At 54.1% G+C, this 27,278-nt stretch overlaps 1 protein-coding gene across 4 annotated transcripts; it reads right to left on the bottom strand.

The window, feature by feature from the left end:
- Positions 1-946: 946 nt before the first annotated feature.
- Positions 947-26,643, bottom strand: CORO2B (coronin 2B). Of its 4 annotated transcripts, XM_053988645.1 has the most exons (14): positions 26,548-26,643; positions 20,375-20,463; positions 17,958-18,011; positions 14,923-15,123; positions 8,521-8,637; positions 7,484-7,633; positions 6,178-6,342; positions 5,574-5,690; positions 5,170-5,274; positions 4,696-4,792; positions 4,096-4,208; positions 3,540-3,630; positions 3,315-3,454; positions 947-2,416 (listed from the first exon to the last, which is right to left on the bottom strand). In XM_053988645.1, exons 3-14 carry the CDS (start codon positions 18,003-18,005, stop codon positions 2,285-2,287), a joined length of 1,476 nt encoding a protein of 491 aa, XP_053844620.1. In that variant the 5' UTR covers positions 18,006-18,011; positions 20,375-20,463; positions 26,548-26,643; the 3' UTR covers positions 947-2,284. The 4 variants fall into 4 exon arrangements, with proteins under 4 accessions (XP_053844620.1, XP_053844622.1, XP_053844621.1 ...); XM_053988647.1 differs by lacking the exon at positions 17,958-18,011; XM_053988646.1 differs by lacking the exon at positions 20,375-20,463.
- Positions 26,644-27,278: the final 635 nt, after the last annotated feature.

Below are 27,278 nucleotides of genomic sequence, written 5' to 3'. Positions count from 1 at the left end.
AGGAGAAACCACATGGAAAATCCCAATTCTTTCACCCAGAAAGCCAGGAATTCCAGGAGCAATGCCTGAAATTCCATGGAAATTCCTGCAAATTGTATTTTCGTACTTTGTGGGAGGCAAAAAACAAGGAAAATCCTTGGGGAATGTACAGATCCTGCGGGAAAAATCCCTTTGGAAGTGACTTGGATTTCCTAGGAAAGCTTCCGTGTGTAGAAATCCAGCGGCTCCAGGTTTTTTTGGGAATTTGGGGGCCCGGCAGAGCCACCTTTGGAGTTTTTGTCTGTTTGGCTTTGAGGAATTTCAATAAAGCTTTTGATACAAATCCCGCCTCTGGAATTCTTTCTGGGAAAACAAGGAATGGCTGCCCTGGAAAAGTGGGAAGTCACAGGTTTTTTTAGCACCCTAAAAAAGAAGGAATTGCAACTCTGGAAAAGTGGGAATTCCCCGATCTATTTAGCACCTTTGACTCCCTAAAAAAACAAGGAATTGCAGCTCTGGAAAAGTGGGAACTCCCACATTTTTTTAGCATCTTTGGCTCCCTAAAAAGAAGGAATGGCAGCCCTGGAAAAGTGGGAATTCCTGGTGTTTTTAGCACCTTTGGCTCCCTAAAATTCTTTGGATGAAGCTCCTGGAATGGTTTCCCTCGGGAATGGGGGGTTCTGGGGGATTATCCCAGGAAAACTGGAGCTTTTCTCCTGGAAAATCCTCTCCTGGCTTTGCCAAGCTGGGAACAAGGAGCTCCTGGATCCCAGGGAAGAGCCAGCGCTCCGTGTTTTCCTCCCTCTGGAATGAGTTGGATCCTGGAAATGCTGGGATGAGCTGGGAATGCTGGAATGAGGATCCATCTTCGGCCTCTCCCCCATCCCTGCTCCAGAGGAGCGCATCCAAGAACTTTTCCTTGGGATCCCCCCCAGCCCCTGGTGGAGAAGGAAAGGCAGGAACGCGGTTCTGGTATCCTGAAAAGATTTTATTCCATCACTATCCCGTGGGAGCATAAATAATCGGGAATGACAGCACATGGAACGCAGCGGGGAATGCAGGACACGGACGGGACACCGGGAACAACTTCAGCAGCTCGGATTGAGTGGGAATTGGGATCTCCAGGAAAAACCAACGGGGTTTGGTGTCGTTCCCTGTGCTCTGGGCAAATCCTGTCAATCCTGGGATTGTCCAGCGTGCCGAGCCTGGCAAGCTCCGGGTGAATCCCTCGGGATCCATCCTTGGGATCCATCCCTGGGGCAGCACCCCCAGGAATATCCCAGGATCCCACCATGAGAAGGATCCCAAATTCCCACCATGAGAAAGATCCCAGACTCCACCACGGGAATGATCCCAGTTCCCCACCATGGAATGATCCCAGATTCCCACCATGGGAAAGGATCCTGGGACAGATCCCAGGCTCCAGCTACAGGAAGAATCCCAGGTTCCCACCACGGGATGGATCCCCAGTTACTATCATGGGAAGGATCCTATCCTGCTCCCATGGGATAGATCCCAGAATCCCCACCATGGGAATGATCCCAGTTTCCCACCACAGCAAGGATCCCGGGATCCCACTGTGGGAAGAGTCGTGGGCTCCCAGCATAGGAAAGGATCATGGGAAGGATCCCAGTTTCCCACCACAGCAAGGATCCTGTCCTGCTCCCTTGGGAATGATTCCAGTGTCCCAGCATGGGAAGGATCCCAGATTCCCAGAACAGGAAGGTGTGGAAGAATCCTGTCCTGCTCCCATGGGAATGATCCCAGTGTCCCAGCATGGGAAGGATCCTGGATTCCCAGAACGGGAAGGATCCTGTCCTGCTCCCATGGGAATGATTCCAGTGTCCCAGCATGGGAAGGATCCTGGATTCCCAGAACGGGAAGGATCCTGTCCTGCTCCCATGGGAATGATCCCAGTTTCCCAGCATGGGAAGGATCCCAGATTCCCACATGGAAAACCCCTTTGACGATCAAGCCCTTCCCACTTCCCGCCCCTTTTCCAGTTCTGCTCCCGCTGTCACATTTTTGCATAGGAAAAAAAATTAATAGCAAGGAAGCTTCGTGCTTTCCCGGGAATCCGCCCCGGGCTGGCTCATCCCGACGGACAGGACACGGCTCCGACTTACTGGGAGCCTCCAGGCTTTCCCAGGAATCAGGTTAGAGTGGGATTAGTGCCGGACAAGACACGCAGGACGTGATTCCAGGCTCTCGGCAGCCGCGGACTCTGGAATTGTGTTCTGGGTGAGTGGAACCAAGGAATTCAGGAGTAGAAACAAAGGAATTCCTTTAGAAAACGTCCCTGGAGTCAATTGTTCTTGGGGCTGTTCCGGAAGTTCTTTAATTCCAGCTGCAGCTGCCGGATCCGAATGTCCTTCTGCGAGAGCTCGTCCTTCAGCCGCCGGATCTCGTCCTGCTGCCGGAAGAACATCCGGAGCAGCTGGAAAACAAGGGTGGAGATGAAGGGATGGGGCTGGTGGGATCACATCAGCTCATCCCAGGATTTTGCCAAATCCATGCTGGGAATGGGCTGTACCTCGGCTGGTTTTGGGGACAAGGGATGGATTTGAACTGAAGGACGGGAGATTTTGATGGGATTTTGGGAAGGAATTCCCGGCTGGGAGGGTGGACAGGGGCTGGGATGGAATTTCCAGAGAAGCTGTGGCTGCCCCTGGATCCCTGGAAGTGTCCAAGGCCAGGTTGGAGCAGCCTGGAACAGTGGAAGGTGTCCACCCTGGGAAAGGGTCAGGGGATGGATCCCGGGATCCCACCCTGGGAAAGGGTCAGGGGATGGATCCCGGGATCCCACCCTGGGAAAGGGTCATGGAATGGATCCCAGGATCCCACCATGGGAAAGGGTCAGGGGATGGATCCAGATTTCCCACCATGGGAAAGGGTCAGGGGATGGATCCCGGGATCCCACCATGGGAAAGGGTCTTGGAATGGATCCCAGGATCCCACCCTGGGAGAGAGTCAGGGAATGGATCCCAGGATCCCACCCTGGGAGAGAGTCAGGGAATGGATCCCAGGATCCCACCCTGAGAAAGGGTCATGGGATGGATCCAGGTTTCCCACCATGTAAAAGGGTCATGGGATGGATCCTGGGATCCCACCCTGGGAAAGGTCATGGGATGGATCCAGGGATCCCACCCTGGGAAGAGTGCCAGGTTCTCACCATAGGAAAGGGTCATGGAATGGATCCTGGGATCCCATCCCTGGAGGGATCCCATGCTCCCGCCTCCATTGGGATGGAGACGGGCAGCACGGTGCCTTTCCAGGTTCATCCCCCAGATCCCATTCCCATTCCCATTCCCATTCCCACTCCAGGGCTGCCCCACCTCGTTCTCCGTGCGGGGCGGGACGTTCTCCAGGAGGTCGATCCCATTGACCACCACGCTTTTCTTCTCCCTCACCGGCGCCTTGAAGACGATCTTGGAATTCCTCTTGTATCCCTCCTTCAGCGACACCAGGATGGGATCTGCGGGAGAGCCGGCGGATCAGCGGGGTGTGGTGTCCCTTTCCCACGTCCCGGATATTTTTGGGATACCCCCTGGTGGGTTTACCTCTGTTGATCCCACTGAGCCACTCGTCCGGGGTCAGGGCTGGCTCCATCCCCGGAGTCATGGGATAAATGTCCTCCTGGTACGTCTCCGACTGGGAGAAAATGGGAAGAGAAGAGCAATGGGAACTGGGAATCTGCTCCCTGGGAATTGAGGAATAATTCCCTGCTCCACAGAGGGAGTAAAGACCTGAACATTTAGGAAACTCCAGGCACAGGGAGGAAATCTGGGAAGTGCTGGCTGGAGCAGAGAACCTGGGATCACATCCTCCACCCAGCCCTGGCCAGCAGCTGGATTTGCTTCCCAGAAAACCCCGATCCAAGAGATATTTTCCCAAAAACTCCCAAAACTCAAGTGAGACCAACCCCTTGGAGAAACATTCCCTAAAGACATTCCCATTAAATTGTGTTTGAAATTCCATGGGATGAGTAAGGATGGAGCGGTCCAGGGATGGTGGGAACAAAGCCATGCATGGGATTGGCCAAAGTGGGGCATGTCCACGGCTCCGGAGCCGCCCGGACATTCCGGATCCCGCTCATTCCCACATTCCAGGACTCACCCGCCTCGGGACAATCATGGAGATGGGCTCGATGAGCCCCTTGAGGGTGATGAGTTTGTAGAAACGGAAAATTTCACAGGCGGAGACGTCCAGGCCGTGCTTCGGCATCACCCCTGCGGAGAGCACCGGGATCAGCCATCCGTGAAATTCCAGCTTGGAAAAGCCCAAACCGGAGAGCACTGGGATCAGCCATCCACACAATTCCCACCATGGAAAATCCCAAACAGGAGAGGCACTGGGATCACCCATCCACGAATTCCCACCATGGAAAATCCCAAACAAGAGAGGCTCTGGGATCACCCATCCACACAATTCCCACCATGGAAAATCCCAAACAAGAGAGGCTCTGGGATCACCCATCCACACAATTCCCACCATGGAAAATCCCAAACAGGAGAGGCACCGGGATCACCCATCCATGCAATTCCAGCATGGAAAATCCCAAACCCAATCCAAACCCATTCCAATCTAAACCAAATCCAAACCCATTCCAAACCAATCCAATCCAAACCCAATCCAAACCCAACCCAACCCCATTTCCTTGTGCCATTCAATCCAGCACCTTCCCCATCCACCCTGCTCCGGGAAGTGGAGCCTTACCCAGTCCTTTCTGCGGAGCCGGCGAGCGGAATTCCATGAGATAACTCAGGTAGGGCTTTTCCGAGCTGATCTCGTAGTATCGGATGTTGCCGTCGCCCTGGAGCAGCAGGGAAGAGGGATGGGAATGGATTTGGAAATGAGAAGGTGGAAAAAAACAGGATTAGGAGCATCTAGAAGGCAGGAATGGATGGGATATTGGGAAGGAATTGTTCCCCGGAAGAGTGGGGAGCGGCTGGGATGGAATTCTCAGAGAAGCTGTGTCTGCCTCTGGATCCCTGGAATATCCTGGGTTGGACGGGACTTGGAGCAGCCTGGGATGATGGAATGTGTCCCATGGCATGGACCTGGATGAGTTTGAAGCTCCCTTTCCACACAAACCATCCCAGGATCCAAATTTCAGCCCCACCCAATCCCTTGGGCAATGCTGGGGGATTTTCTGGGAATGCCACATCCGGATGCTCCGTGCATCCCTACCTTCCCAGCCAGGTACAGCATGTGGGTGTCGGCGTCGTAGAACGGGAAGAGGAGCCCCGAGAGCCCATCGATCTCCTCCTCGATCAGGGGCATGGATAAATCCTCCTGGAAAACAGGAAAATCCCGGTGTTAGCCGCATCCCAATGGTGGTGCTGAGCGGGATCCCGGTGGGCATGGAGAAGGAATTCCAGCAGGGATGTGGGCAGGGATGGAGAGGGATTCCGCTGGGGTTGGAACAGGAATTCCAGCAGGGACGGAGCAGGATCCTGGCAGGGTTGGAGCAGGAATTCCAGCAGGGACGGAGCATGATCCTGGCAGGGTTGGAGCAGGAATTCCAGCAGGGACGGAGCAGGATCCTGGCAGGGTTGGAGCAGGAATTCCAGCAGGGGGATCCCAGCACCCACCTGATCCCAGAGGGCGATCTGCCGGGTGTTCCAGCGGGACACTCCCGTGGTCAGGAGCCGTTTGGTGCTTCCCAGGAAAACCACGCGGTTGACACGGTGGTTCTTGCAGCTGGCCTCCTGCAAGTCAGGAATGATCTCTGGAATTCCCCTTGGATCCAGCTCTCATCCCAGGAAAGCCCTTTCCTTGCTCCCCTCGCCTCATCCCTGGGAAATTCCAGCTCTGTCCTTTGGCACCTGCCCCTGGGCAAGCCGAAATTCCCATTTTCCCGAGGATCAGGAAGAATCCACTGTCCTCTTCCAAACCTCCTGCACCTTCCCCTTTATTCCCACCGTTTTCCACAAATCCTTAATTAATGACGGAATCAAAGCCTCCAACTCTGGACCATCCCCTGCACCTTCCCCTTTATTCCCAACATTTTCCACAAATCCTCAATTAACAACGGAATCAAACTCCTCTGCTTGGGATGAGGCCAAGCCCTTCCCACCACCTCCACCACCAGGCTGGCAACCGGATTCCACCAGCACCGGCAGCACTTGGTGGATGTTCCCCGACATTCCATAGGGTTCTTCCCAATAAAACCTCATTCCAAGCGCCCCATCCCACCTGCAGGACCCTCCCGGAGCGCGGCTCCACCACGCGCAGCTTCTTGTCCTTGCAGGTGGTGGCCAGGAGGCTGCCGTCGGTGTTGAAGGACATGCAGAGGATCACGTCCCCGTGGCAGTCGATCATCTTCACCGGCTCGCCGATGTCCAGGTTCCAGATCAGCACCTGCGGGAAGAGCCTTTGGAGCAACCCGGCATGGTGGGAGGTCCTCCTGGGCTGTGGAAGCTGCTCCTGGTCCATGGAATGGCTTCCTGGTCTATGGAAGCTGTTCCTGTTTTTGTGGAAGCTGTTCCTGGTCTATGGAAGCTCTCCCTGATCCATGGAAGTTGTTCCTGGTCTGTGGAAGCTGTTCCTGGTCCATGGAATGTCTCCCTGATCTATGGAAGTTGTTCCTGGTCTGTGGAAGCTGTTCCTGGTCCATGGAATGTCTCCCTGATCTATGGAAGTTGTTCCTGGTTTATGGAAGCTGTTCCTGGTCCATGGAATGGCTCCCTGGCCGGTGGAAGCTGTTCCTGGTCTATGGAAGCTGCTCCTGATCTATGGAAGCTCTCCCTGATCTATGGAATGTCTCCTGATCCATGGAATGTCTCCCTGGCCAGTGGAAGCTGTTCCTGGTCTACAGGAGGTGTTCCTGTTTTTTTGGAAGGTGTTCCTGGCCTATGGAAGTTGTTCCTGGTCTATGGAAGCTGTTCCTGATCTATGGAAGTTGTTCCTGGTCTGTGGAAGCTGTTCCTGGTCTATGGAATGTCTCTCTGATCTATAGAATGTCTCCCGATCCATAGAATGTCTCCCTGATCTATGGAAGTTGTTCCTGGTCTGTGGAATGTCTCTCTCATGTATGGAATGTCTCCCGATCCATGGAATGTCTCCCTGGTCTATGGAAGTTGTTCCTGATCTGTGGAAGCTGTTCTTGATCTCTGGAACATCTCCCTGGCCTCTGGAATGTCTCCCTGGCCTATGGAAGCTCTCCCTGATCTGTGGAAGCTGTTCCTGGACTATGGAATGTCTCCCTGGTCATGGAAGCTGTTCCTGATCTGTGGAAGCTGTTCCTGGTCCATGGAACGTCTCTCTGGTCATGGCAACTGTTCCTGATCTCCGGAATGTCTCCCTGGTCCATGGAATGTCTCCCTGGCCTATGGAAGCTCTCCCTGGCCTATGGAAAGCGCGGAATGAGATGATCTTTAAGTTCCTTCCAACCCAAACCGTTCCAGCGTTCCACGATCCCACTCTGGCCACCCACGGGTGACTCCCAGAGGCGCCAAAATCCGGGAAAGCCCTTTGGAATGGCACTCCCAGGAAGCCTGACCTTGTAGTCGTAGCTGGCGCTGAAGAGGATGTTGTTGGTGGTCGGGTGCCACTCCACGAGCCCGACCCGGCGGCTGTGTCCGTACAGCTCCAGCACCGCCTCCGTCATGTTCCGCTTCAATCCACCCTCCGGAATCTCCCAGATCCGCACCTGGAATGGGGTTTGGAGCGTCCCAACTCCCGCCCTTGAATTCCTGTCTTGTCTAGGAACTCCAGGATGAGCCCTGCAGCGGATTGTCCCTCAAGGATAAACAACGAATCCTTGGGATCCCTTGGGGGAAAGCCCAGCCAGGGTAGATCCACACCTGGAATGGGGTTTGGAGCATCCCAACTCCCGGCCTTGAAAGCTCCTTCCCAAAAAAAAAAAAAAAAAGCTTTTGGGAATTCAGGATCAGCCCTGCTACTGATTGTCTCTCAAGGATAAATAAGGAATCCTTGGGATCCCTTGGGAAAAATCCAGCCAGGGTAGATGGCGTTATCCAGGCAGGGCGTTGGAATCCTCATCCTGAATTCCCAGATTCCCAGCCCTTCCTTGTCCTGAAACCCCCCAAACCTAACCCTACAAACTCCACATTTCGGGATCCTTTGGGATAAAAACTCCCAGGTTTTCCAGGTTAGCTGCTCTAAAAACCACCAGGAATTTTCCCAGGATTTAGCTCCTCTTTTCCATTGTCTCCATGGAGATTTCCAACCCGAACCTTCCCTGGGACCTCCCCCAGCTGCCCCCTCCTGTCAGGGACTTGTGGAGAGCCTGGAATTCCCTCTGGATCACATTTTTCTCCAGGCTGAGCATTACCCAGCTCCCTCAGCTGCTCCTCATGGGAGTTACCCTCTGGATCCTCTGGATTTATGTCCGGAAAAAAAAGAACGGGAGGGAATTCTGGCCCAGGAGCCAGGCTGGGCACAATTTGGGATTGGCTTTGATCTCCTGTCCCTCAGCATTCCCAAAACAAATGCCATGGAAATATTGAAACAGGCAATCAATGGGATGGGGAGGATGGATGGATCTGGGAATTGCATCCCGGAATTCCGGCTCACCGAGGTGTCCTCGGAGCAGGAGGCGATGATGTTCTCAATGAAGGGGTTCCACTTGATGTCCAGCACGTTTCCCTGGTGACCACAAACTTTGGGATAGTTCGGCTCGATCCGGCCGGTCTGGAGTGGAAAAGCAAGGAAAACGCCGGGAAAAACATCAAATTTTGGGAGAAATGGGTGTTTCCAGGGATGGGAAATTGTTGGAGAAGGGAGATTCCAGCTCGGTTTGGGATGGGCCAAACCAGGGATTTGGTTTATCCAGTATTCCCAGTATTCCCAGCTGATCCATGGATGGGAAGGGGTTTCTCCAGACTCCATGGAGCAGGGAAAGGACAGCTGGGAGCACAGTGGGAAATCACGGAATCATGGAATATTGGGGTTGGAAAAGCGCTCCAAGGTCGTGGAGTCCGACCATTCCCAGCACTGATCCATGTCCCCAAGGGCTGCATCCACAGGGATATTCAATCCCTCTGGGAATGGGGACAGGGCTGGAAAACCCTTTCCATGAGGGAATTTTCCCAATATCCAAACCTCTCCTTTCGTGACCCAAATCCTTGGGCGAAAGGACTGGAAGAGATTCCAGAAGCTCCAAAGCCATTGGATCCCACGTGAATCCCAGAATCCCAGAACAGTTTGGGTGGGAAGATCTTCCAGGAGATCCATTCCCAATCCCTGCCATGGCCCAGGATCCTTTCCCTATCCCAGGTTGCTCCAAGCTCATCCAACCCAGCCTGGAGTTGAAGCATTTGGAATTTCCCGTCCAAATTTTGGATTTCCTTCCCAAACTTTGGAATCACCTTTTCCCGAGGTTCTCCTCCATGGAACAAACCCCAGATTCTGGGATCACACAACTCCTGCTAATCCTCAATCCGTGACCCCACAGGATGGGAATCTTTCCATGCGGAATTTCCAAAGCTTTTACGGAGCCTCCTGGGGAGATTCCCACCGGGATGGGAACCTTTTCCATTCCCAAGGAAGCTCCGTGTCCGGATGCCACCCCGGTGTCCTTCCCTGCTCCGTGCTGGCTCCGTGCCGGAGCGGCGCTCGGAGCGTGCGGAATAACTGGGTCAGCTCGGCACAGCCGCTGAATATTTCATGGATTTTCCTTCCTGACTTTTCCCGTGCCGAGCTCCCGGCTCCGTTTATTGGGAACAAAGGAATGTGCTGGGAATTCTGCCCTCAGCAGCTCCGGGCAGTCGGATCAGGGCCAAGAACGGCTCCAGGCTCCAGAGCTGTCGCTCCCAAGGTTTCTTGGGATTCATTTCCTCCCTCGAGCTGCAGGGAGGAATTTGGGAAGGAAAATTCCCAAAGATGAGACAGAGAAGGAAAAGGAAACATGGGAATGTCAGCAATTCCTTAGTTCTGCCTCCCAGTGAATTCCTGGGATGTAATTCCTGGTTTTATCTTTGTGATATGAAATATTCCAGCCCCCATCGCTTATCCAAAGGCTCGGCTTATCCCGCTTTTCCCGAATTTCTGATTTGCATTGCCAGGACTTTATTCACACCCTGACCTCAGCAGAAATTCCTGCAGAAACCGCAGAATTCCAGGTGGATGGAATTTTTAACAGCACAAATTCAAATTCCACCACTTTTATTTTGAGGAGTCAGCCGAGTGAATTCCTTTTTCCAGAAGATTTTATGGATTTTCCCAAAATTTTAAGAACACCGAGTTTGGTTATTTGGGATCGTTTCTTCCCAAGAAATCCGGAATTTTGATTCAAATTGATTGTGCACAGTGGGAAAAGGACAAGGAATGTGCCATTCCCAGGGCACCTGGAAAAGGCAAAGGAAAAATAAAGGCAATAAAAGGGAAAAATCCCTAAAAAATCCAGGATTCTGGCTGCCTTTATCCCGTTTTTCAGCGGGACGTTGCTGACAGCCAGAGTTAATCCAAGGTGAATCCTAATCCCTGGATCCCTGATCCCCGGCTGAGGGAAGCTCGCTGACCCAGATTCCGGCCCCGCAGGGACAGCCTGGAGCTCTCCCGGCTCCGGCAGCTCCGAGGTTTTCCACGGAAAAGGCTGGAAGGAGGAAATCTTCCGGCAGCTCCCGCCCCTCCCTTTGCTGAAGCACTTGGAAAAGGGAAAATCCTTTGGGTTATGTTGGGAAGAGGGAAAATTATTTGGAAAAATGGTGAATTTTGGGGACTGGGGGGTGGAGAGGGAATTCTTTCCCTGGGAATGGCTGGAATAGCAACAGGCAGAGGGATGGAAACCCTCTGGATGCCAGAATCAGGGAATGGGATTGTGGAATCTCCCGAGGATCTGTGTAGAGAATCCCGGGAATTCCAGTGGACTCAGAGCCATCCCTGGGATAGGAGGGATGGAATTTCCCTCCCTGATGGAAATCCAGGATGAATTTTCCGTCGGATCCATCAGCACCAAATCCAAGGGATGGGAAAGATCCTCAATTCCCAGCCTTGGAGCAGCACAGCTCCGCCCTGGCCACGGCTGAATTCCACTTTTCCCGGAAATCCATCCAGCAGGAAATCTTGGATAAATTATTTCAATATCAGAAATTTCCCAAACCTGCTTTTCCCTTGGAAAATGCAACCCAGGAGCACTTCCGAACCCTCCCATTCCCTGGAAAGCGCCACAAATGTGGAAAAATCCCTTCATTCCACTCCATCCTTCAATCCCACATGGAAAACCTCAGGGATGGATGCAGCACCTCCGGATCCCATTCCTGGATGGAAAATCCCAAGAAAACATGGAAGGGAACTTGGGAAGGTTTGGGAATTCCATGCCCTGTCCTATCCCAAATCCAGCCCTATCCTATCCCAAATCCAGCCTTTTTCCCATCCCAAATCCAGCCCTATCCTATCCCAAATCCAGCCCTATCCTGTCCCAAATCCAGCCTTTTCCCCATCCCAAATCCAGCCCTATCCCATCCCAAATCCAGCCTTTTCCCCATCCCAAATCTAGCCCCATCCTATCCCAAATCCAGCCTTTTTCCCATCCCAAATCCAGCCCTATCCTATCCCAAATCCAGCCCTATCCTATCCCAAACCCAGCCTTTCCCCCATCCCAAATCCAGCCATTCCCACAATCCCGGCAGTGACGGGAGCAGGAGTTTGGATTTCAGCTTCCTCCGGATAAACAGAGGCTGCCCCTTCCCGCTGCCGCTCCCATCGGGAAGGAACATCAGCTGCCTCTGGAAAACAACTCCTCGCTCCCAGCGGGAACAAAAATCCCTCTGTTTCCATGGAAGTGATTCCCTGCGAAGGGATCCGTGGTGATCCCAACAAAATCCTTATCCCAGATCCCTCTCCAGCTTTCCCAGATCTCCTTTAGGCCCTGCAAGGGGCTCTGAGGATTTTCTGGATCCTTCTCCCGGGGAACATTCCCAGCCTGGCTCCAGGAGAACGGGATGAGCTCCAGAAGGATGGGATGTGATGGCACCGAGCTGCTTCCCGATGGAATTGCAGCATCCGAGGATTTTGTTCCCTGACTCAAAAGAAAGGAATATTTTCCAAGGGGCCTCCACGACCAAATCCTTAAGGCCAGGTTGGAGAGGGCTTGGAGCATCCTGGGATAGTAGGAATTGTCCTTGTCCCATCCCAAATCCAGCCTTTTTCCCATCCCAAATCCAGCCCTGTGCTGTCCACAGAATGGAATGAGCTTCAAGGTCCTTTCCAGGATTCCGGGATTCTCCCATTCCTATGGAGCCAATCCTGCTCTTCCTGATCCTTCACCCACTCCCTTGGGATATTTTTATCCTGGTGCTGGGGACAGGCTCATTCCCAATCCCGAGGCTCCGGAATTTGGGAGGAAGGAGGAGCAAAACTCCCTCTTCCCAACCCACACATCCCTTGGATCACTCCATGAAAACGCCGGGATGTGGATTTGGGATGAGCAGATGGCCCGGCCCAGATTCCAGGAGCTTTGCTGAGGGCAAAATCCAGGGAAAAGATCCAAAAATACAGCAGCAAATCCACGGAGCAGCTCCGCGGTATCTGGGTTACCTTCATTAGCTTCTAATTATGGATCACAATTAATTAGGGAGCTGCTGATTTCCAAGGAAAATGAGTTTCTCCTTAATGAGCTAATCAGGCTCCGGAAAAAAAAAAAAAAAAAATTGGGAATTTATTAACTCCTCCAGCATCCAGGGCCACTCCAGGCGGGATTGACCAGCTGGATATCCCAGGATTTCGGAGGATCCCTTTTTTAGGGATCCCTGCTTTTATCCCACCGGGATTTTGCCAGGGAAAAAGTGGGATTTGCTGGGAATGCGGGGTTGTTCCTCTGGATTTGGGATCGAGGGCGTGTGGATGGTGATTCCAGCTGGGATCCATGAGGAAGGAGCTGGGATGAGGCCGGAGCTGGAGCGCTCCGGGTGCTCAGACAAAGCTCCCATGTTTTTTTTTCTGGGAATATTAATGAGGCTCAAGCTGTGCTCTGCAATTAAATCCTGATTAGAATTCCTTCCATCTGGAGCTGCCTCCGGAATGAACGAGGAATTCAGGAGAGGCGGGAATGTTGCACAGGGAAAGGGGCAAAGGAATGATGGGATGGGAGAAAAAACCAGGCAGAGCTCCCCCTTCTCCCAGCTTCCCTTCCCAGCTGGAATTTGGGATCTGGGAATTTGGCAATGCAGCTCTTCCATGGCAAAATTCCTCCTGGGAATGAGGCTGGGAGCATCCCAGAGCTGCAGGTTTCTGGGGATGGGATGTGGATTCCCGCTCAGAATGCAGGAATATCCCAGGGGAGTACCCGAATTCTGGGAGCAATCCAAGAATCCCCGGATTCAGGAATGGGTCGGGTGGGAAGGGATTTTATCCCACTCCAACATCCCAGGTTGCTTCAACCTGGCCTTGAACATTCCCGGGACAGGGAAGCAACAGCTTTCCTGGGAATTGTGCCAGGGCCTCCCTCCCTGGAAAAATTCCTTTGATCTCATTTTAATGGATTCTCTTCCCGTCAAAACACTCCCCTTTCCCTATCCAAGGTAAATTCCAGGCTCAAGGTCGCCGCCGCCGCTTTTCCCGGGAGCCGCGGATCCCACGGGATCGGCCGGAGCAGCCGTTGGATTGATGGGAATTTCAACTTCAGACGGGCAGATCCCAGGGGAATTCCTGGGAAAAGCAGGGGGAATCTTGGATGGAGAAGGGAAAGGGAGGAAGAGGAGGAGGAAGATCCCAGCTGGATTACAGATGAGAGGGATAAATCCTGCTTTTCCCACGGAACGGAGCTGTTCCAGTGCCCAACCACCCTCTGGATGAGGAGTCTTTCCCAAAAATCCAACCTTAAATCCCTGGCGTGCCTCCAGCCATTCCCTGGAAAACCCAAAGAAAGGGAAGGAGCAGTGGGATGAGATTGCAAGGAGCTGATTCCTTGGAATCCCAGGATCCGAGTGGCACCTGGCACTGGGATGGGACAGGCTGGAGACATTCCCAGTGTCCAAAATGCCGGAAAATCTCCTGGAGAGGTTCCAAAAATGCTTTGACGGGATGTTTGAATTCCTCCTTAAAAATTCCCAATGTACCAGCTCCACATGAAACCCCAGGAAAAGCAGCAGGGGTTTGGATATTTTGGGATGGCTCCAACTGGGAATCCCATTCCCAGGAGCCACGAGGAAACCCCAGAAAAAGCAGCAGGAATTTGGACACCTTGGGAATCCCATCGGGAATCTCACCTGCTCCAGCAGAATGACGAGGAAACCCCAGGAAAAGGAGATTTGGATGTTTTTTTGGGAATTCCCATCTGGAATCTCACCTGCTCCAGCAGGATGATGAGGAAACCCCAGGAAAAGGAGATCTGGACACTTTTTTGGGAATTCCTGTTGGGAATCTCACCTGCTCCAGCAGGATGATGAGGAAACCCCAGGAAAAGGAGATCTGGAGACTTTTTTGGGAATTCCTGTTGGGAATCTCACCTGCTCCAGCAGGATGATGAGGAAACCCCAGGAAAAGGAGATCTGGAGACTTTTTTGGGAATTCCCGTGGGGAATCTCACCTGCTCCAGGGGAATGATGAGGAAACCCCAGGAAAAGATTTGGATGTTTTTTTGGGAATTCCCATCAGGAATCTCACCTGCTCCAGCAGGATGAAGAGGAAACCCAAGGAAAAGCAGTAGGAATTGGGACACTTTGGGAATCCCATCCGGGAAAAGATTCGGACACTTTGAGATGGCTCCATATGGGAATTCCCATCGGGAATCTCACCTGCTCCAGCAGGATGATGAGGAAACCCCAGGAAAAGGAGATCTGGACACTTTTTTTGGGAATTCCCATTGGGAATCTCACTTGCTCCAGCAGGATGATGAGGAAACCCCAGGAAAAGGAGATTTGGATGTTTTTTTGGGAATTCCCATCTGGAATCTCACCTGCTCCAGCAGGATGATGAGGAAACCCCAGGAAAAGGAGATCTGGACACTTTTTTGGGAATTCCCGTGGGGAATCTCACCTGCTCCAGCGGGATGACGAGGAAGGAGCCGCCGCCGGCGCTCTCGGTGACGATGGCGAGGAAGCGCGCGTTGACGGCGCAGAAATGGTTGTCGTGGACGTTCTTGGTGATGGGAATTCCGTCGAAGCAGTGCTCCCGGCTCGCCGCCTTCCCGTAAACATTCCGGAACTTGGAGCTGCGGTACTGCGGCCGCCATGACATCTGCGGGGAAACGCAGGGATCGGCATTCCCGGAAAAAAAAAAAACAAACCCCACGTTCCTGGTTGTTCTTGCGTTTTTACCGTGGACATGGAAGCGTTGGGATGGGCCCATTCCAGCACGAGCATTCCCGAAAAATCGAAAGCATCCCCTGGAGCAAGGAATAGCTCCTAACAGGCTCAAAAAGAAAGCTCAGCATTCCCAAAACAAGCATTCCCAAAAAAACCACTCCTGGTTGCTCTCCTGTTTTTACCATGGACACGGAAGCATCAGGATGGGCCCATTCCAACACGAACATTCCCAAAAATTGGAAAGCATTCTCCCAGTGCTGGAATAGCTCCCAAAAGGCATTAAAAGCAGGCTCAGCATTCCCAAAAAAAAAATCATTCCCAAAAAAACCATTCCTGGTTGCTTTCCTGTTTTTACCTGGTGAGACATGGAAGCATTGGGATGGGCCCATTCCAACAGGAACATTCCCAAAAAACCTACGGCACCGCCCCGGTGCTGGAAGGGCTCCCAAAGGCTGGGAAAGCCGCAGAATTCCAGCTGCTCCCCTTTGGAGCGGGAATGCTCATCTGGGACACGCCTGGGCGCACACGACAAAGGAATTCCGGCTCGGAAGGTGATGGCTTGGAAATGGATGGCGGGAGAGCGGGAATTGGGGCGGGAGGGGGACGGAGGGAGTGCTGGGGATATTCCATGTTTTCCGCAGGTTTTCCTGCATGGAGCAGCCCAGGATCCAGCAGGGATCCCAAGGATCCATGAGCTGATCCTGGAAGCTCCGGATGAATCCTGCTGGAAAAGGACTCAGGAGTAAATCCCCAGCTCTGCCCTCATTCCCTGGGAATAGCAGTGCCTGGAAAACAGGGGGAAAAAAAGATCCTGGGACTGAAATTCCATCAGCTCTGCCCTCATTCCCTGGGAATAGCAACGCCTGGAAAACTGGGAAAAGAACCCCCCAGCAGCTCTGCCCTCATTCCCTGGGAATAGCAACGCCTGGAAAACTGGGAAAAGAACCCCCCAGCAGCTCTGCCCTCATTCCCTGGGAATAGCAATGCCTGGAAAACTGGGAAAAGAACCCCCCAGCAGCTCTGCCCTCATTCCCTGGGAATAGCAATGCCTGGAAAACTGGGAAAAGAACCCCCCAGCAGCTCTGCCCTCATTCCCTGGGAATAGCAATGCCTGGAAAACTGGGAAAAGAACCCAGGAACAACCCCCCAGCCGTGCTTGGACATTTTCCCGCGTTCCTGGCAGCTCCGGCCTTTCCCGGAGCAGCAGCGGGAGCAGCTCTTGTCTCCGTGTGTTTGGCTTTTCAAAGGATCCTTTCATCCCTCGGGAGTCTTGGAAACAGCGGGAGCGAGGGAAAAATCGGGAAAGGAGCTCTGGCCACAACAACAGGCACAGCCCCGGCCCTAATCCCGAAAAAACCTGGATATCCTAAAAATAGCTCCCGGTAATCCGCCCCGAGCGTTCGAGCTCACGGAGAAATTCGTTCCTGCCTCCACCTGGAATTTTTTGGGAGGGAAAATTCCTCCCTTCCCTTCCTTTTTTTCCTTGGAATTGTGCCCATCCAGCAGCTTTTGTGTTGTCACCGTGGCACTTCCCAAGTCCTGAGGATTTTTAATGGGAATAAAGGGATCTTCCCTCGTTCTTCCAATGAATTTGGTTGAGTAGCAGGGGAAAGAAGAGGGATTTGTTTGGAAAAATCATCGGGAAAAGGAAATCCAACGTGAAAAATGCCGAGATTTTCAGGAAGGGGATTCGGGAGACGGAGCCCTTCCCAAATCCCATTATTCCCGGTTTTCCTGCCTCCCTCCTGGCACAGAGGTTGTGACAAAAATTCCCTGCCTGGGATTTTCTGGATAAAATCAAGGCTGAGTTTTGTAGGAATTTGGGGATTTTGTAGAAATCCCAAATCCAAGCCGATCCCAGCCCCGGGCGTGGGGTTGTTTTCCCTCCCTCCCTCCGGATCCGGGGCATCCCTGGAAGATTTTTTTTCCATGGGAAAGGTCAGGAATGCTGGAGTTTGACATTTCCAGCATCAATGGCTCATTAAGGCTGGGCACAAACAGGAGCCGCTTTTCCAGAGGAAAATCAAGGATCTGGAATTGCCGGGAAGGAGCTGGAGCTGCCCAATCCCAGCCCACGGACATCCCGTAATTCCCTTGTGCAGAAAACAGGGGGAAAAAAAGTTAAAATTTGGGATTTTTAGGGAGAAATCCCCTCTGGACTCACTGCCGTGCCACGTTCCTGGGGGGATTCCCGGGATAGAGCTGTGATCCCAAATTTCCAGTGGATTCCACATGGAATCTGCACCTGGGAGCATCAGGACCAAGGGATTTGGGAGCCTCAGGGATTAAATCCCAAAGGATTTGGTCAGTTTGGGAATGGATTTGGGGGCGATCCCAGATCCTGCCCAGCTGGAGCCCGGGGATATTTTGGGGTTGATATCCTAGAATTTTTTGGGATTGAAATCCAGGCTGGAAAACCTCAAAACGCGCTGGGAGAGCCCCTCCAAAGCCACGTCCCCATCCCAATCCAGGAATTTTTCCCACTGGGAGGGGAAAACTCAGGAGAAGGAGCAGGCTGGAATTCCCAATCCAGCCCAGCCATGGGTCTGGAATTCCCGATCCAACTTTGCCACGGGATCGACGCTCCAACCCAAGAGGGAAACCCCAAAGAAATGCGGGATGTGGGGTGGGAATGCCGTGAATTCCCTTTGTTCCGAGGGATCTCTGGAGCGGAGCCGGCCCCTGGGGGGCTCTGGGCTGGCTCGGGATGAGTTTTCCATGGATTTTGTCGCAGCCGGGTGGGAATTCCCGGCTCAGGACACTCACCAGGCCGCGCTTGCTCCCCAGCACCTCAGACTTGTGCAGGTCCCTCATGGAGCTCTGTGCAGAGAGGGAAAGGAAAAAATTCCATTCATTTCCCAGGAATTCCAGGGAAAACACCCCAACCCTTCCTGCTGCTCCGGAGGGCCGGGATCCGACCTCCAGCAGGGAATTTTTGGTGGTTCCAATCCCGTTTCCTCCTCCCGCTTTTGGAGAATTCCACATGGCTGCCAAAGTCCTTCTAGAGGACGAAGGGATTCCATAAAAATCATGGATTTGTAGCTCAAAAAGTGGGATTATGGGATTTGGGAAGGAATGCTTCCCTAGGAAAGTGGGGAGTGGTCAGGATGGAATTCCCAGAGAAGCCATGGCTGCCCCTGGATCCTTGGAATGTTCAAGGTGAGGCTGGATTGGGGCTCAGAGCAGCCTGGGATCGCGACAGAATCCATGGAAAGTGGGAGGTGGGACAATTCCGGCTGGGAATCTCCCAGCTGAGGTTTTTCCAGCCTGGGATTTCCCTGGACTTCGACTTTTCAAGGATTTCGACTTCCTAGAAATCCTGGGAATGGCCTCTGCTCTTCCCAAGCGCTGGGAAAAAGCTCCAAGAGAGGCCGGACGGAGCTGAGCTATTCCCAGGAATCCTCATCCCTCCTGGATCCTGGAGCTGCTTCCCAAGTTTCCACGGATCTCATGGAATTCTTGGAAAGGTGCAAAAAGCATCCCTGGCACCCTCAGGGAGCCGAGTTTGGATCATTTTCCCTCTGGGAAAACTTCTGGAGGAGGAAAACCAAACTTTCCCAGGCCCCACGTGCCGAGAACAATCCCAAAATTCCTACTCCGGCAAAAATTCCGGAAGCAAGCCCAGTTGTGCTCCCACTCTGTTTTCTGAGTCCTTCCCACCTCGGGAAGCTCCGGATGGAGAACAAAACATTCCCAGCCCCCGGAGCTGCCCTGGGGCACCACCCCCAGGAATTTTCCCTCCTCCAGATCCTTGGAATTCCGTTTCCTTGAGGGGAAAAAAAATATTCCAGGCTTTTTCCCGACTTTTTGGGAAGTCAGAGACAGGGAAAAGACGCTTTTCCCGTTGGAATGAGAGTGCGCCAGGGATTCATCCATGAGAATGATTTCACATCCCATCACAAATCCTTGGATCCAACGGGATTTTCCGTCTGGGATCCAGCAGTTTGGATCTATCCCGAAAAAAAGCCTCCGGTGGGAAGATCCCATCAATCCAACCTTTCCCAAAGTCAGCTTTTTAATGGGAAAAAGGGGGAAAGGCCACTTTAAAGTGGGACTCAAAGGGATGGAATTGTCAGGGAAAAGGCATCCCATGGGGAAAAATTCCTTAGGGAGGTGCTGGGTGGGAGAGGATCAAAAAATTGTGGGGAAAAAAATCCACCGGGAGCAGAAACATTGGGATAGCCTGGAAAAAATCCCTTTCCAAGCCCCAGTTTGCACGGGACAGGGAGATTTGTTTATCCTGGAAAATTTCTTTTTCCTGGGATTTTTCCAAAGCAGGGAACAGCGCTCCGGGAAGCAGCTGGGACAGCTCTCCCTTCCCATGTAAAGAATTCCAAATATTCCCGGGAATGAGCACCCTGGGGTGGCTCCAAACCCAAAATCCCGAAAAGATTTTTTTGGGGAAGTTTCTCCCAGACTTCTCCAGCAGAAATCAAGGAACGACAACAACCAAATCCACCAATAAAAGAGGAAGGGAAACGAGCAGGATCCAGTCAATATTCCAGGCTGCACATTCCCGTTTCCCGGGAAGCGCCGGAGGAGGCTGAAGGTCACGGGATGGCACCGACCGCCCTTCCCGAGCCTCGGGAATCCTGGACAAGCTTTTCCTTGTGCTCCGGCTCCCGGCGTGAGCGGAACCCTCCGGAGAAAGGCAAGGGAGCCTCGTTTTCCTTTTTTTCCTTGTTCTCCTTGTTTTCCTCGTTATTCCGGGAGCAGCGGCCGCGATGTCCCTCCCCTGCCCCAGGGTGTGCCTCAAATCCCCGCTTTTCCCCAGGTTTTCCTTGGGTTTTTTTTGGGAATCGGGGTTCCCTGCTCTTCACCCAAGATTCCCTTTTCCAGAGGTTGGGATGATCCCACCGGGAGCTGAGATCCCTCTGGATGAGCCTGCGTGGAATTCTGATCCTGCCAATTTTTTCCATCCATTTTGGATGATTTCCTTAATTAATTTCCTTCTTCCTCATTCCACAAAGACCTGAACATCCCACGGATTTGATCCGCAGAGATTTTTTGGGATAACGGAGTTATCCCAAGTTCTGGGAGGAAATCCGTGGAAGCTGCTGCAATCCTATGGATAAAAAACCATGGAACTGCATTCCCAGCTTCCAGTGGAGAAATTTGGGATGAGATGGGATGGGAGATTGGCACCGAATCCCGGGAATGTTCCCATCCCTCGGGATCCTCACCTGCCCTGCTCGGCTCCGGGCTGGTCGGCGCGCCTCCGGATCGCCCGGGATGGACGCGGAGCTCAGGGAATCAGGGCTGCTCCGGGAGCCTGGAAAAGAGGGAAACCCTTTGGATCCCAAGTTCCAAATGGGATCGATCCCGAACCGCGGCGTCGCCAAAATTGGGGAACAGGGATAACGATCCGGAGGACTTTGGGAATTAATTCCAGCCCCCGGTGGCATTCCAAGGGTTGGGATCCACAGGGATCCGGATCCGGCATTGCCAGTGGGTCAGGCTTTGCCAAGCAGCATCCCGGGAAATCATGGAATCCTGGAATTCTGGAATGGACCTTAAACCCCATCCCATTCCATGGGCAGGGACATTTCCCCTATCCCAGATAGCTCCAAGCCCTATCCAAGCTTTCCTTGGATGTTCCTGGAATGTGGCTCAGCCTTTCAGCTCATTCCCATTCCCAAATCCAAACGATCCCTGCTCCTGGCACCGCCCTATCCCAAACATCCCAGCAGCTTCCCGGGATGCACAAGAGGGAATTTTGCTGGAGCGTGGCTCTTCCCAAGCTTTTGGCGCAGGAGGATATTTCCATCATTTTTTCCATAATTTTCCCATCATTATTTTGCGTAATTTGTTGGGATTTGCACAGCAGGGAGTTGCTTGGAGGAACCACCACTTCCAGAGGGGGAAAATTCCCAGTCGGGATTCCATCAGGATGGGGCTGAGCTCCGTGGAATTCTGTTTCCTTGCGGGGAAAAAAAATATTCCACGATTTTTCCTAACTTGAAGGGGTTTTAGGGAAGTCAGAGAAGGGGAAAAGTCACTTTTCCCATTGGAATGAGCGGGACCGAGCCAGTCTCATCCATGAGAGTTCTGGATCCATGGGAAGGGCGGACACAGCTCCCAGCCTGATCCTGAATTTCCTTGGATTTTAGATGAGGTTGGAAAAGCTTGGATACGGGGATGTGGCTGCCACCATTCCCAGCATTCCCACATTTCCATCAAACCGGATCTCCCACAGCCAGACCCCAATCTGCGCTCAGGTCCCAGTTCATTTATTCCCAGTTTATCCTGATTTAATCCCAATTTTTCCGCTCTCCAACAACGCCTTGACCGCTCCAGCCTTTCCCTGGCACGGCCTTTCCGCTCCCGGAGCTTTTCCCAGCCCCATTCCAGCCGGAGATCCGTGGCTGGAGCCTTTGCCAGCGGCTTTGCCACGAACAAAGGAGCGCGGGATTTCTGGGAGCGGCCTTGGCACGGCGCCGGGTGCGCCGGAATCCGTGGATTTGGGGGGCACCGGAGCAGCTGCCTCCCTCCATCCGGAGATGTTTTTTCCCCCCCAGCTGCCAGATTTAGGGAATGACTCGGGAGATAGGAATCCGGATGAATGGAACTATTCATGGTTTGATAAAATTCCATGGAAAAGAGAGGGAAGGGGGTTTGGGAATGAGCCTGCTCGGCTGGGTGTGAGTTACGGATCCCGGCGATCCCGCCAGGCCCCGTTAACGACCCCAATTAATTCCTTTGAATCCCAATTAATTGCACGGAATCCCAATTAATTGCACGGAATCCCAATTAAAACTCATTAAAAAGCCAAGGGCTGGAGTTGCCTTGGATGAGGGGAATTTGTCTTGGAACAGGGATTTTCCTTTTCCGGATTCCAACGGCTCCTTATCCCTGTTCCCAACCCCCAGCGGTCCCAAAGATTGGTGACCCCAGCTGGGCTTTTCCCAGGTTTTATGGAGAATTTGGGAATGAGGGAAAAGGGAAAAGGGAAAAGGGAAAAGGGAAAAGGGAAAAGGGAAAAGGGAAAAGGGAAAAGGGAAAAGGGAAGGGAAGGGAAGGAAAGGGAAGGAAGGGAAGGGAGAGGGAAGGGAAGGGAAGGGAAGGAAGGAAGGGAAGGGAAGGGATAGGGAAGGGAAGGGAAGGGAAGGGAAGGGAAGGGAAAGGGAAGGGAAGGGAAGGAAAGGAAAGGAAAGGAAAGGAAAGGAAAGGAAAGGAAAGGAAAGGAAAGGAAAAAGGAAAGGAAAGGAAGAAAGGAAGGAAAAAGGAAAGGAAAGGAAGGAAAGGAAAGGAAAGGAAAGGAAAGGAAAGGAAAGGAAAGGAAAGGAAAGGAAAGGAAAGGAAAGGAAAGGAAAGGAAGGAAAGGAAAGGAAAGGAAAGGAAAGGAGAAGGAAAGGAAAGGATTTTAAGGAATAATGAGGCATATCTTTAAGGAATAATTTTAGGAATAAAATTATTCCTTAAAATATAGGAATAATCCCATATTTTAAGGAATAATGAGGAAACGTCCCACTTCCCACATTCCATGGATTCTCTGTCACTATCCCAGGATGCTCCAAGCCCAGGCCTTGGACACTTTCAGGGATCCAGGGGCAGCCACAGCTTCTCTGGGAATTCCATCCCAGCCCCTCCCAGCCAGGAATTCCTTCCCAGTATCCCACCCATCCCTGCCCTCTGGCAGTGGGATCCATTCCCTGTGTCCTGTCCCTCCATCCCTTATCCCAAATCCCTCTCCAGCTCTCCTGGAGCCCCTTTGGAATATTTGGAATTCTCAAGGACAGGCTGTTCCATCAAATCCATTTTTAGCAAGCCCCCGGAGAAGCCTTCATCCCGTATTCCCGGGAAAGCAATCCGTGTTCTCCCAATCCCAATTCCCTGCTAGCACAGCCCAGCCATTCCATCGCGCTCCCCGCGGATTGATCCGGTATCAGCTTTTCCATGGATCAGCATTTGCTCCAGCCACGACATCTGCCCTTCCAAGGTGGCAGAGGACACCGAGAATTCCCACCGGGAATATCCCGGCGTTCCAACCTCCCAGCCATGGAGAACTTCCGTAGGGCAGCTTTTATTTGATCCCGACAGGGAATAGTTGGAATTTCCTCTCTGGGATCTGGGTTTGGCTCCATTTCCTTTGGATGTTCCCATTCCTTTGGATGTTCCCACTCCTTCGGATCCCGGCTCCATGATTTTGCCATGGGATCATCCCAGACCATCCTCCTTTCAACAGCGTTTCTCGGGAAAAATTCCAACCATCTCAAATTCCTCTTCCCGAAATGACCACGCCCCCAGATCCCAGTAATTTGTTCATTTGGGATTTGGGAGCAGCCTCTGGAATGGGTGGGAGTTGGGAACTCCTGATCCAAGGTTAAATTCTCCGGCCCCTCCCTGACCGCAGAATTCCCACCTGGATATTCCCACCTGGACATTCCCAAGGATTCCCATTTTCATGGCAAAGGAATCTCTTTCCAGCCATTTCCGTTCCCATCCTGACTCACGTTCCTTCCCTCAGCTTCCTGGGAGAGTTATCCAGGCTGAGGGATAAGAATTCCCAAAATTTGGGATCCTTTTCCCTTTCCAAGGCACGGAGACCAAACCAGACTCCACAGCACGGAAGAATTATCCTGGATTCCTCCAGATCTTCTGGAAGCTGGGGAAAAAAAGCTGGAGTGGCCATTCCATGGTATCCACGGCACGATTCCAGGGGATTTGGGCAGCTCCCAGAGCGAGGCGTGGGCTCTCCCAGCATTCCCATGGATCCAGCTCCATCCTATTTTTAATTCCCTGGTCCCAAATTCCCCAGGAGCTGCAGCTCCGGCTGCTCCTTCCCGTGGGAAGGGAGGGGGTGGTCGGGACAGGGATGGATCCAGGAAATATTCCAGCCCCCTCCAAGCCTTTCCCCAGCCCTCCAAATCCCAGGAAAAGCTCTTGGTGCCTCCGCCTGCCTGTAGGGCCCTGCTCCCGATTTTCAGCTGGATTTTCCTCCCAGGACGAATGGCTCGGGAATATTTACAAACTTTGGAAAAGCTTATCCGAGGTTTCCAGCTCCGCTGGGAAGCGGCCCCGGCGTGGGAGGAGTTGTTGCAGGAGAATCCCAAATTCCTGTCCCGGATAAGGCCGGCAGCTGGGGCAGGATGCGGATCCAGGAATTCCCTGGGGCTCCCCCTTTTCCTGCCTTTCTGTGGGAACAATTCCCATCCCCAAATCCCACCGTTCCCTGCAGCTCTGGATCACCGGAGCTTTTCCCGGATCCACGCTGACTCCGGAAAGCCAAGTCCATCCCGGAAAAGCCTCTCACAGCTCCTTGTCCCACTTCCCTTTTCCCTCTCCACATCCAGGGAATGCCCAGGGACTGACATTCCCCGGATCTCTGTCCCAGTTTTGCCTGGAAAAACCCTGGAATTGATGCTGGGCCAGGTCAGGAAGCTGCTCCTGGAATTTCTTAGGATTTCATCCATCCACGTTGCAGGAGATAAAATCCATAGGGAAAGCCTGGATCAAACAGAGGGAATTTTGGGACAGAAGATGGAAAACTTTTCTGTTTTCTCATCCATTCCCTGAAAATCAACAGAAAATTCCCCATCCTGCTGCAGGTTCTTTTCCTGGGGCCTTTTCCTGGGATAAATCTGTTCCCACTCCAAAAAAAAAACCCTGGGAATTAACGCTCCAAATTCCCAGCCTGGCTTCCAACTGCACCCCTGGATATCCAGGAATTTGGGGTTCTTTGATCCCCATTGCGGATTTATATCCCAAATTCCGGCCTGCTCATCAATCCCTCTCCAGAATTGCTGGGAACACACTTTTCCAGGGATTCTGGCACAGATTGGGAATGGCACCTGGGAATTCCCACCCCCAAAGGCAGCGCTGGTGACATCCCACAGGTTTTTTCCTAAGGAAGAAAAAAAATGGGAAAGAGGGATTCTCCCTGTTCTCACTGGGGTTATTTGGACATTCCCAAATCCCAGTCCAGGATTTGGAGAGGGATCAGCTCCAGTCCCGCTGCCTCCCATTCCCAGTGCACCAACCCAGTGTCATTCCCAATATATTCCAGCCTTTCCCAGTCTGTGGCACAGCCCAGGGCTTTTATGGGATCATCAATCCCATTCCCAGAGCCCACTGAGGTCATTCCAGACCCTTCCCGCTCCATGACCTTTCCCAAGGCTGATTCCCTGGAATGTCTGGTGACCTCCCAAAGTCATGGCTGGGCCACACCCTCGGGCTGGGACAGGCTTGGAGCTCCCTGATCCCAAATCCCAGGGATCCCCCAGTCTGGAATTGGCTCAGGCTTGGACCTCCCTGATCCCAAATCCCAGGGCTCCTCTGGAACTGGCCCCTTTGCTCCCTGATCCCAAATCCAGCAGGATCCAGGGGCTCGGGACCGCTCCAGGGGCACAACCTCGGCCACGGGATGGGAGAGCGGGATCAGGGATGGGAGAGCGGGATCAGCTCCCAGGGATCAGGGACGGGAAGAGACGGGACCAACCCCCAGGAAGCAAAACCTTCCCCGCAGGAATCCGGGAGCTGCTCCGGGATGGATCTGGGGCCTCCCGGCCCCTCCCCGCGAGCTCCCGGAGCCATTCCCGAGGTTTTCCACGCCCTTCCAGCCACCTGTAGAGGTCCGGGAAGCAGCGGCCTAGGGAGGGGTCCCGGGGGATGCGCGACCCCCGGGAGGGCTGGACCGCGGGCCGGGGGGGATGCGCGGTTTGGGGATGCGCGGTTTGGGGGGGATGCGCGGTTTGGGGGGGATGCGCGGTTTGGGGGATGCGCGGTTTGGGGGCGGATGCGCGGTTTGGGGGCGGATGCGCGGTCCGGGGGATGCTCGGCCCGGTGGATGCGCGGTTTGGGGGCGGATGCGCGTTTTGGGGGGGATGCGCGGTCCGGGGGATGCGCGTTTTGGGGGGGATGCGCGGTCCGGAGGATGCGTGGTTTAGGGGGGATGCGCGTTTTGGGGGGGATGCGCGGTTTAGGGGGGATGCCCGGTTTAGGGGGGACGCGCGGTCCGGGGGATGCGCGGTTTAGGGCGGATGCCCGGTTTAGGGGGGATGCGCGGTTTAGGGCGGATGCTCGGTCCGCTGGATGCGCGTTTCGGGGGCGGACGCTCGGTCCGCGGGATGCTCGCTCCGGGGGCGATGCCCGGTTTGGGGCTCCAGCCGCGCTCGGAGCGGCTCCGGGGCTGTCCCGCCCGCCGGGGGTGCTCGCCCCGCACCGCCGCCCCCTCCAAGGGTTAAAACTGCAGCAGAGCTGCGGGGCCGGAGCGGCCGCGGCCGCGGGAGGGGCTCGGCCGCGATCGAAGCGCGGGGAGCGGCGGAGGCTCGGCGGGAGGCCGGGCCGGGCGGGGGAGGCTGCGGCGGCCGGGCCCGGCACCTTGCGGGCACCGCGGCGGCGGAGGGCAGCTCCTTACCTCGGCACGGGCATGCGGCTGGCGCGGCCGGCGGAGCGAGGAACGCCGGAGGAGACGGGGAAGGAGCCGGAGGAGGAGGAGGAGAAGCGAGGAGGAGGAGGAGGAGGAGGAGGAGGAGGAGGAGGAGGAGGAGGGTGGGGTGTGCCCGCTGCCGAGCGCTGCCCGCAGCTCGGCCGGTGCTCGGCGCGGCGGGGCCGTGATGTCAGCCCCGCACCGCCCCCGGGGGGAGCGGCCCGGCCCGGCCCGGCCCGGCGCGGGGGGGCCCGGCACGGCCCCGGAGCCGCCTTAACCCTTCCACAGCCCCGGGGCCGATTGAGCCCTTCGGGAGCCTCGGTTCGGGTCCGGTCCCGGTTCCGATTGAACCCTTTGAGAGCCCCGGTTCGGGTCCGGTCCCGGTTCCGATTGAACCCTTCGGGAGCCCCGGTTCCGATTGAACCCTTCGGGAGCCCCGGTTCGGGTCCGGTCCCGGTGCCGGTTTAACCCTTTAGGAGCCCCGGTTCGGGTCCGATCCCGGTGCCGATTGAACCCTCCGGGAGCCCCGGTTCGGGTCCGGTCCCGGTTCCGATTGAACCCTCCGGGAGCCCCGGTTCGGGTCCGGTCCCGGTTCCGATTGAACCCTCCGGGAGCCCCGGTTCGGGTCCGGTCCCGGTTCCGATTGAACCCTCCGGGAGCCCCGGTTCGGGTCCGGTCCCGGTTCCGATTGGACCCTTCGGGAGCCCCGGTTCTGGTGC

This window comes from Vidua macroura, chromosome 12 (assembly GCF_024509145.1).
Source record: "Vidua macroura isolate BioBank_ID:100142 chromosome 12, ASM2450914v1, whole genome shotgun sequence".
NCBI classification, from domain to species: Eukaryota; Metazoa; Chordata; class Aves; order Passeriformes; family Viduidae; genus Vidua; species Vidua macroura.
This window is presented reverse-complemented; position numbering and strand designations above follow the sequence as displayed.

Excerpts from the sequence above, each read along its gene's own strand:
- CORO2B (XM_053988645.1), bottom strand. The coding sequence starts at position 18,005 with ATGAGGGACCTGCACAAGTCTGAGGTGCTGGGGAGCAAGCGCGGCCTG. Across the intron at positions 7,634-8,520 it reads CCTGCTCCGAGGACACCTCG|GTGCGGATCTGGGAGATTCC; the intron begins GTGAGCCGGAAT and ends ACCCCATTCCAG. Across the intron at positions 5,691-6,177 it reads GCTCCGGGAGGGTCCTGCAG|GAGGCCAGCTGCAAGAACCA; the intron begins GTGGGATGGGGC and ends CCTGACTTGCAG.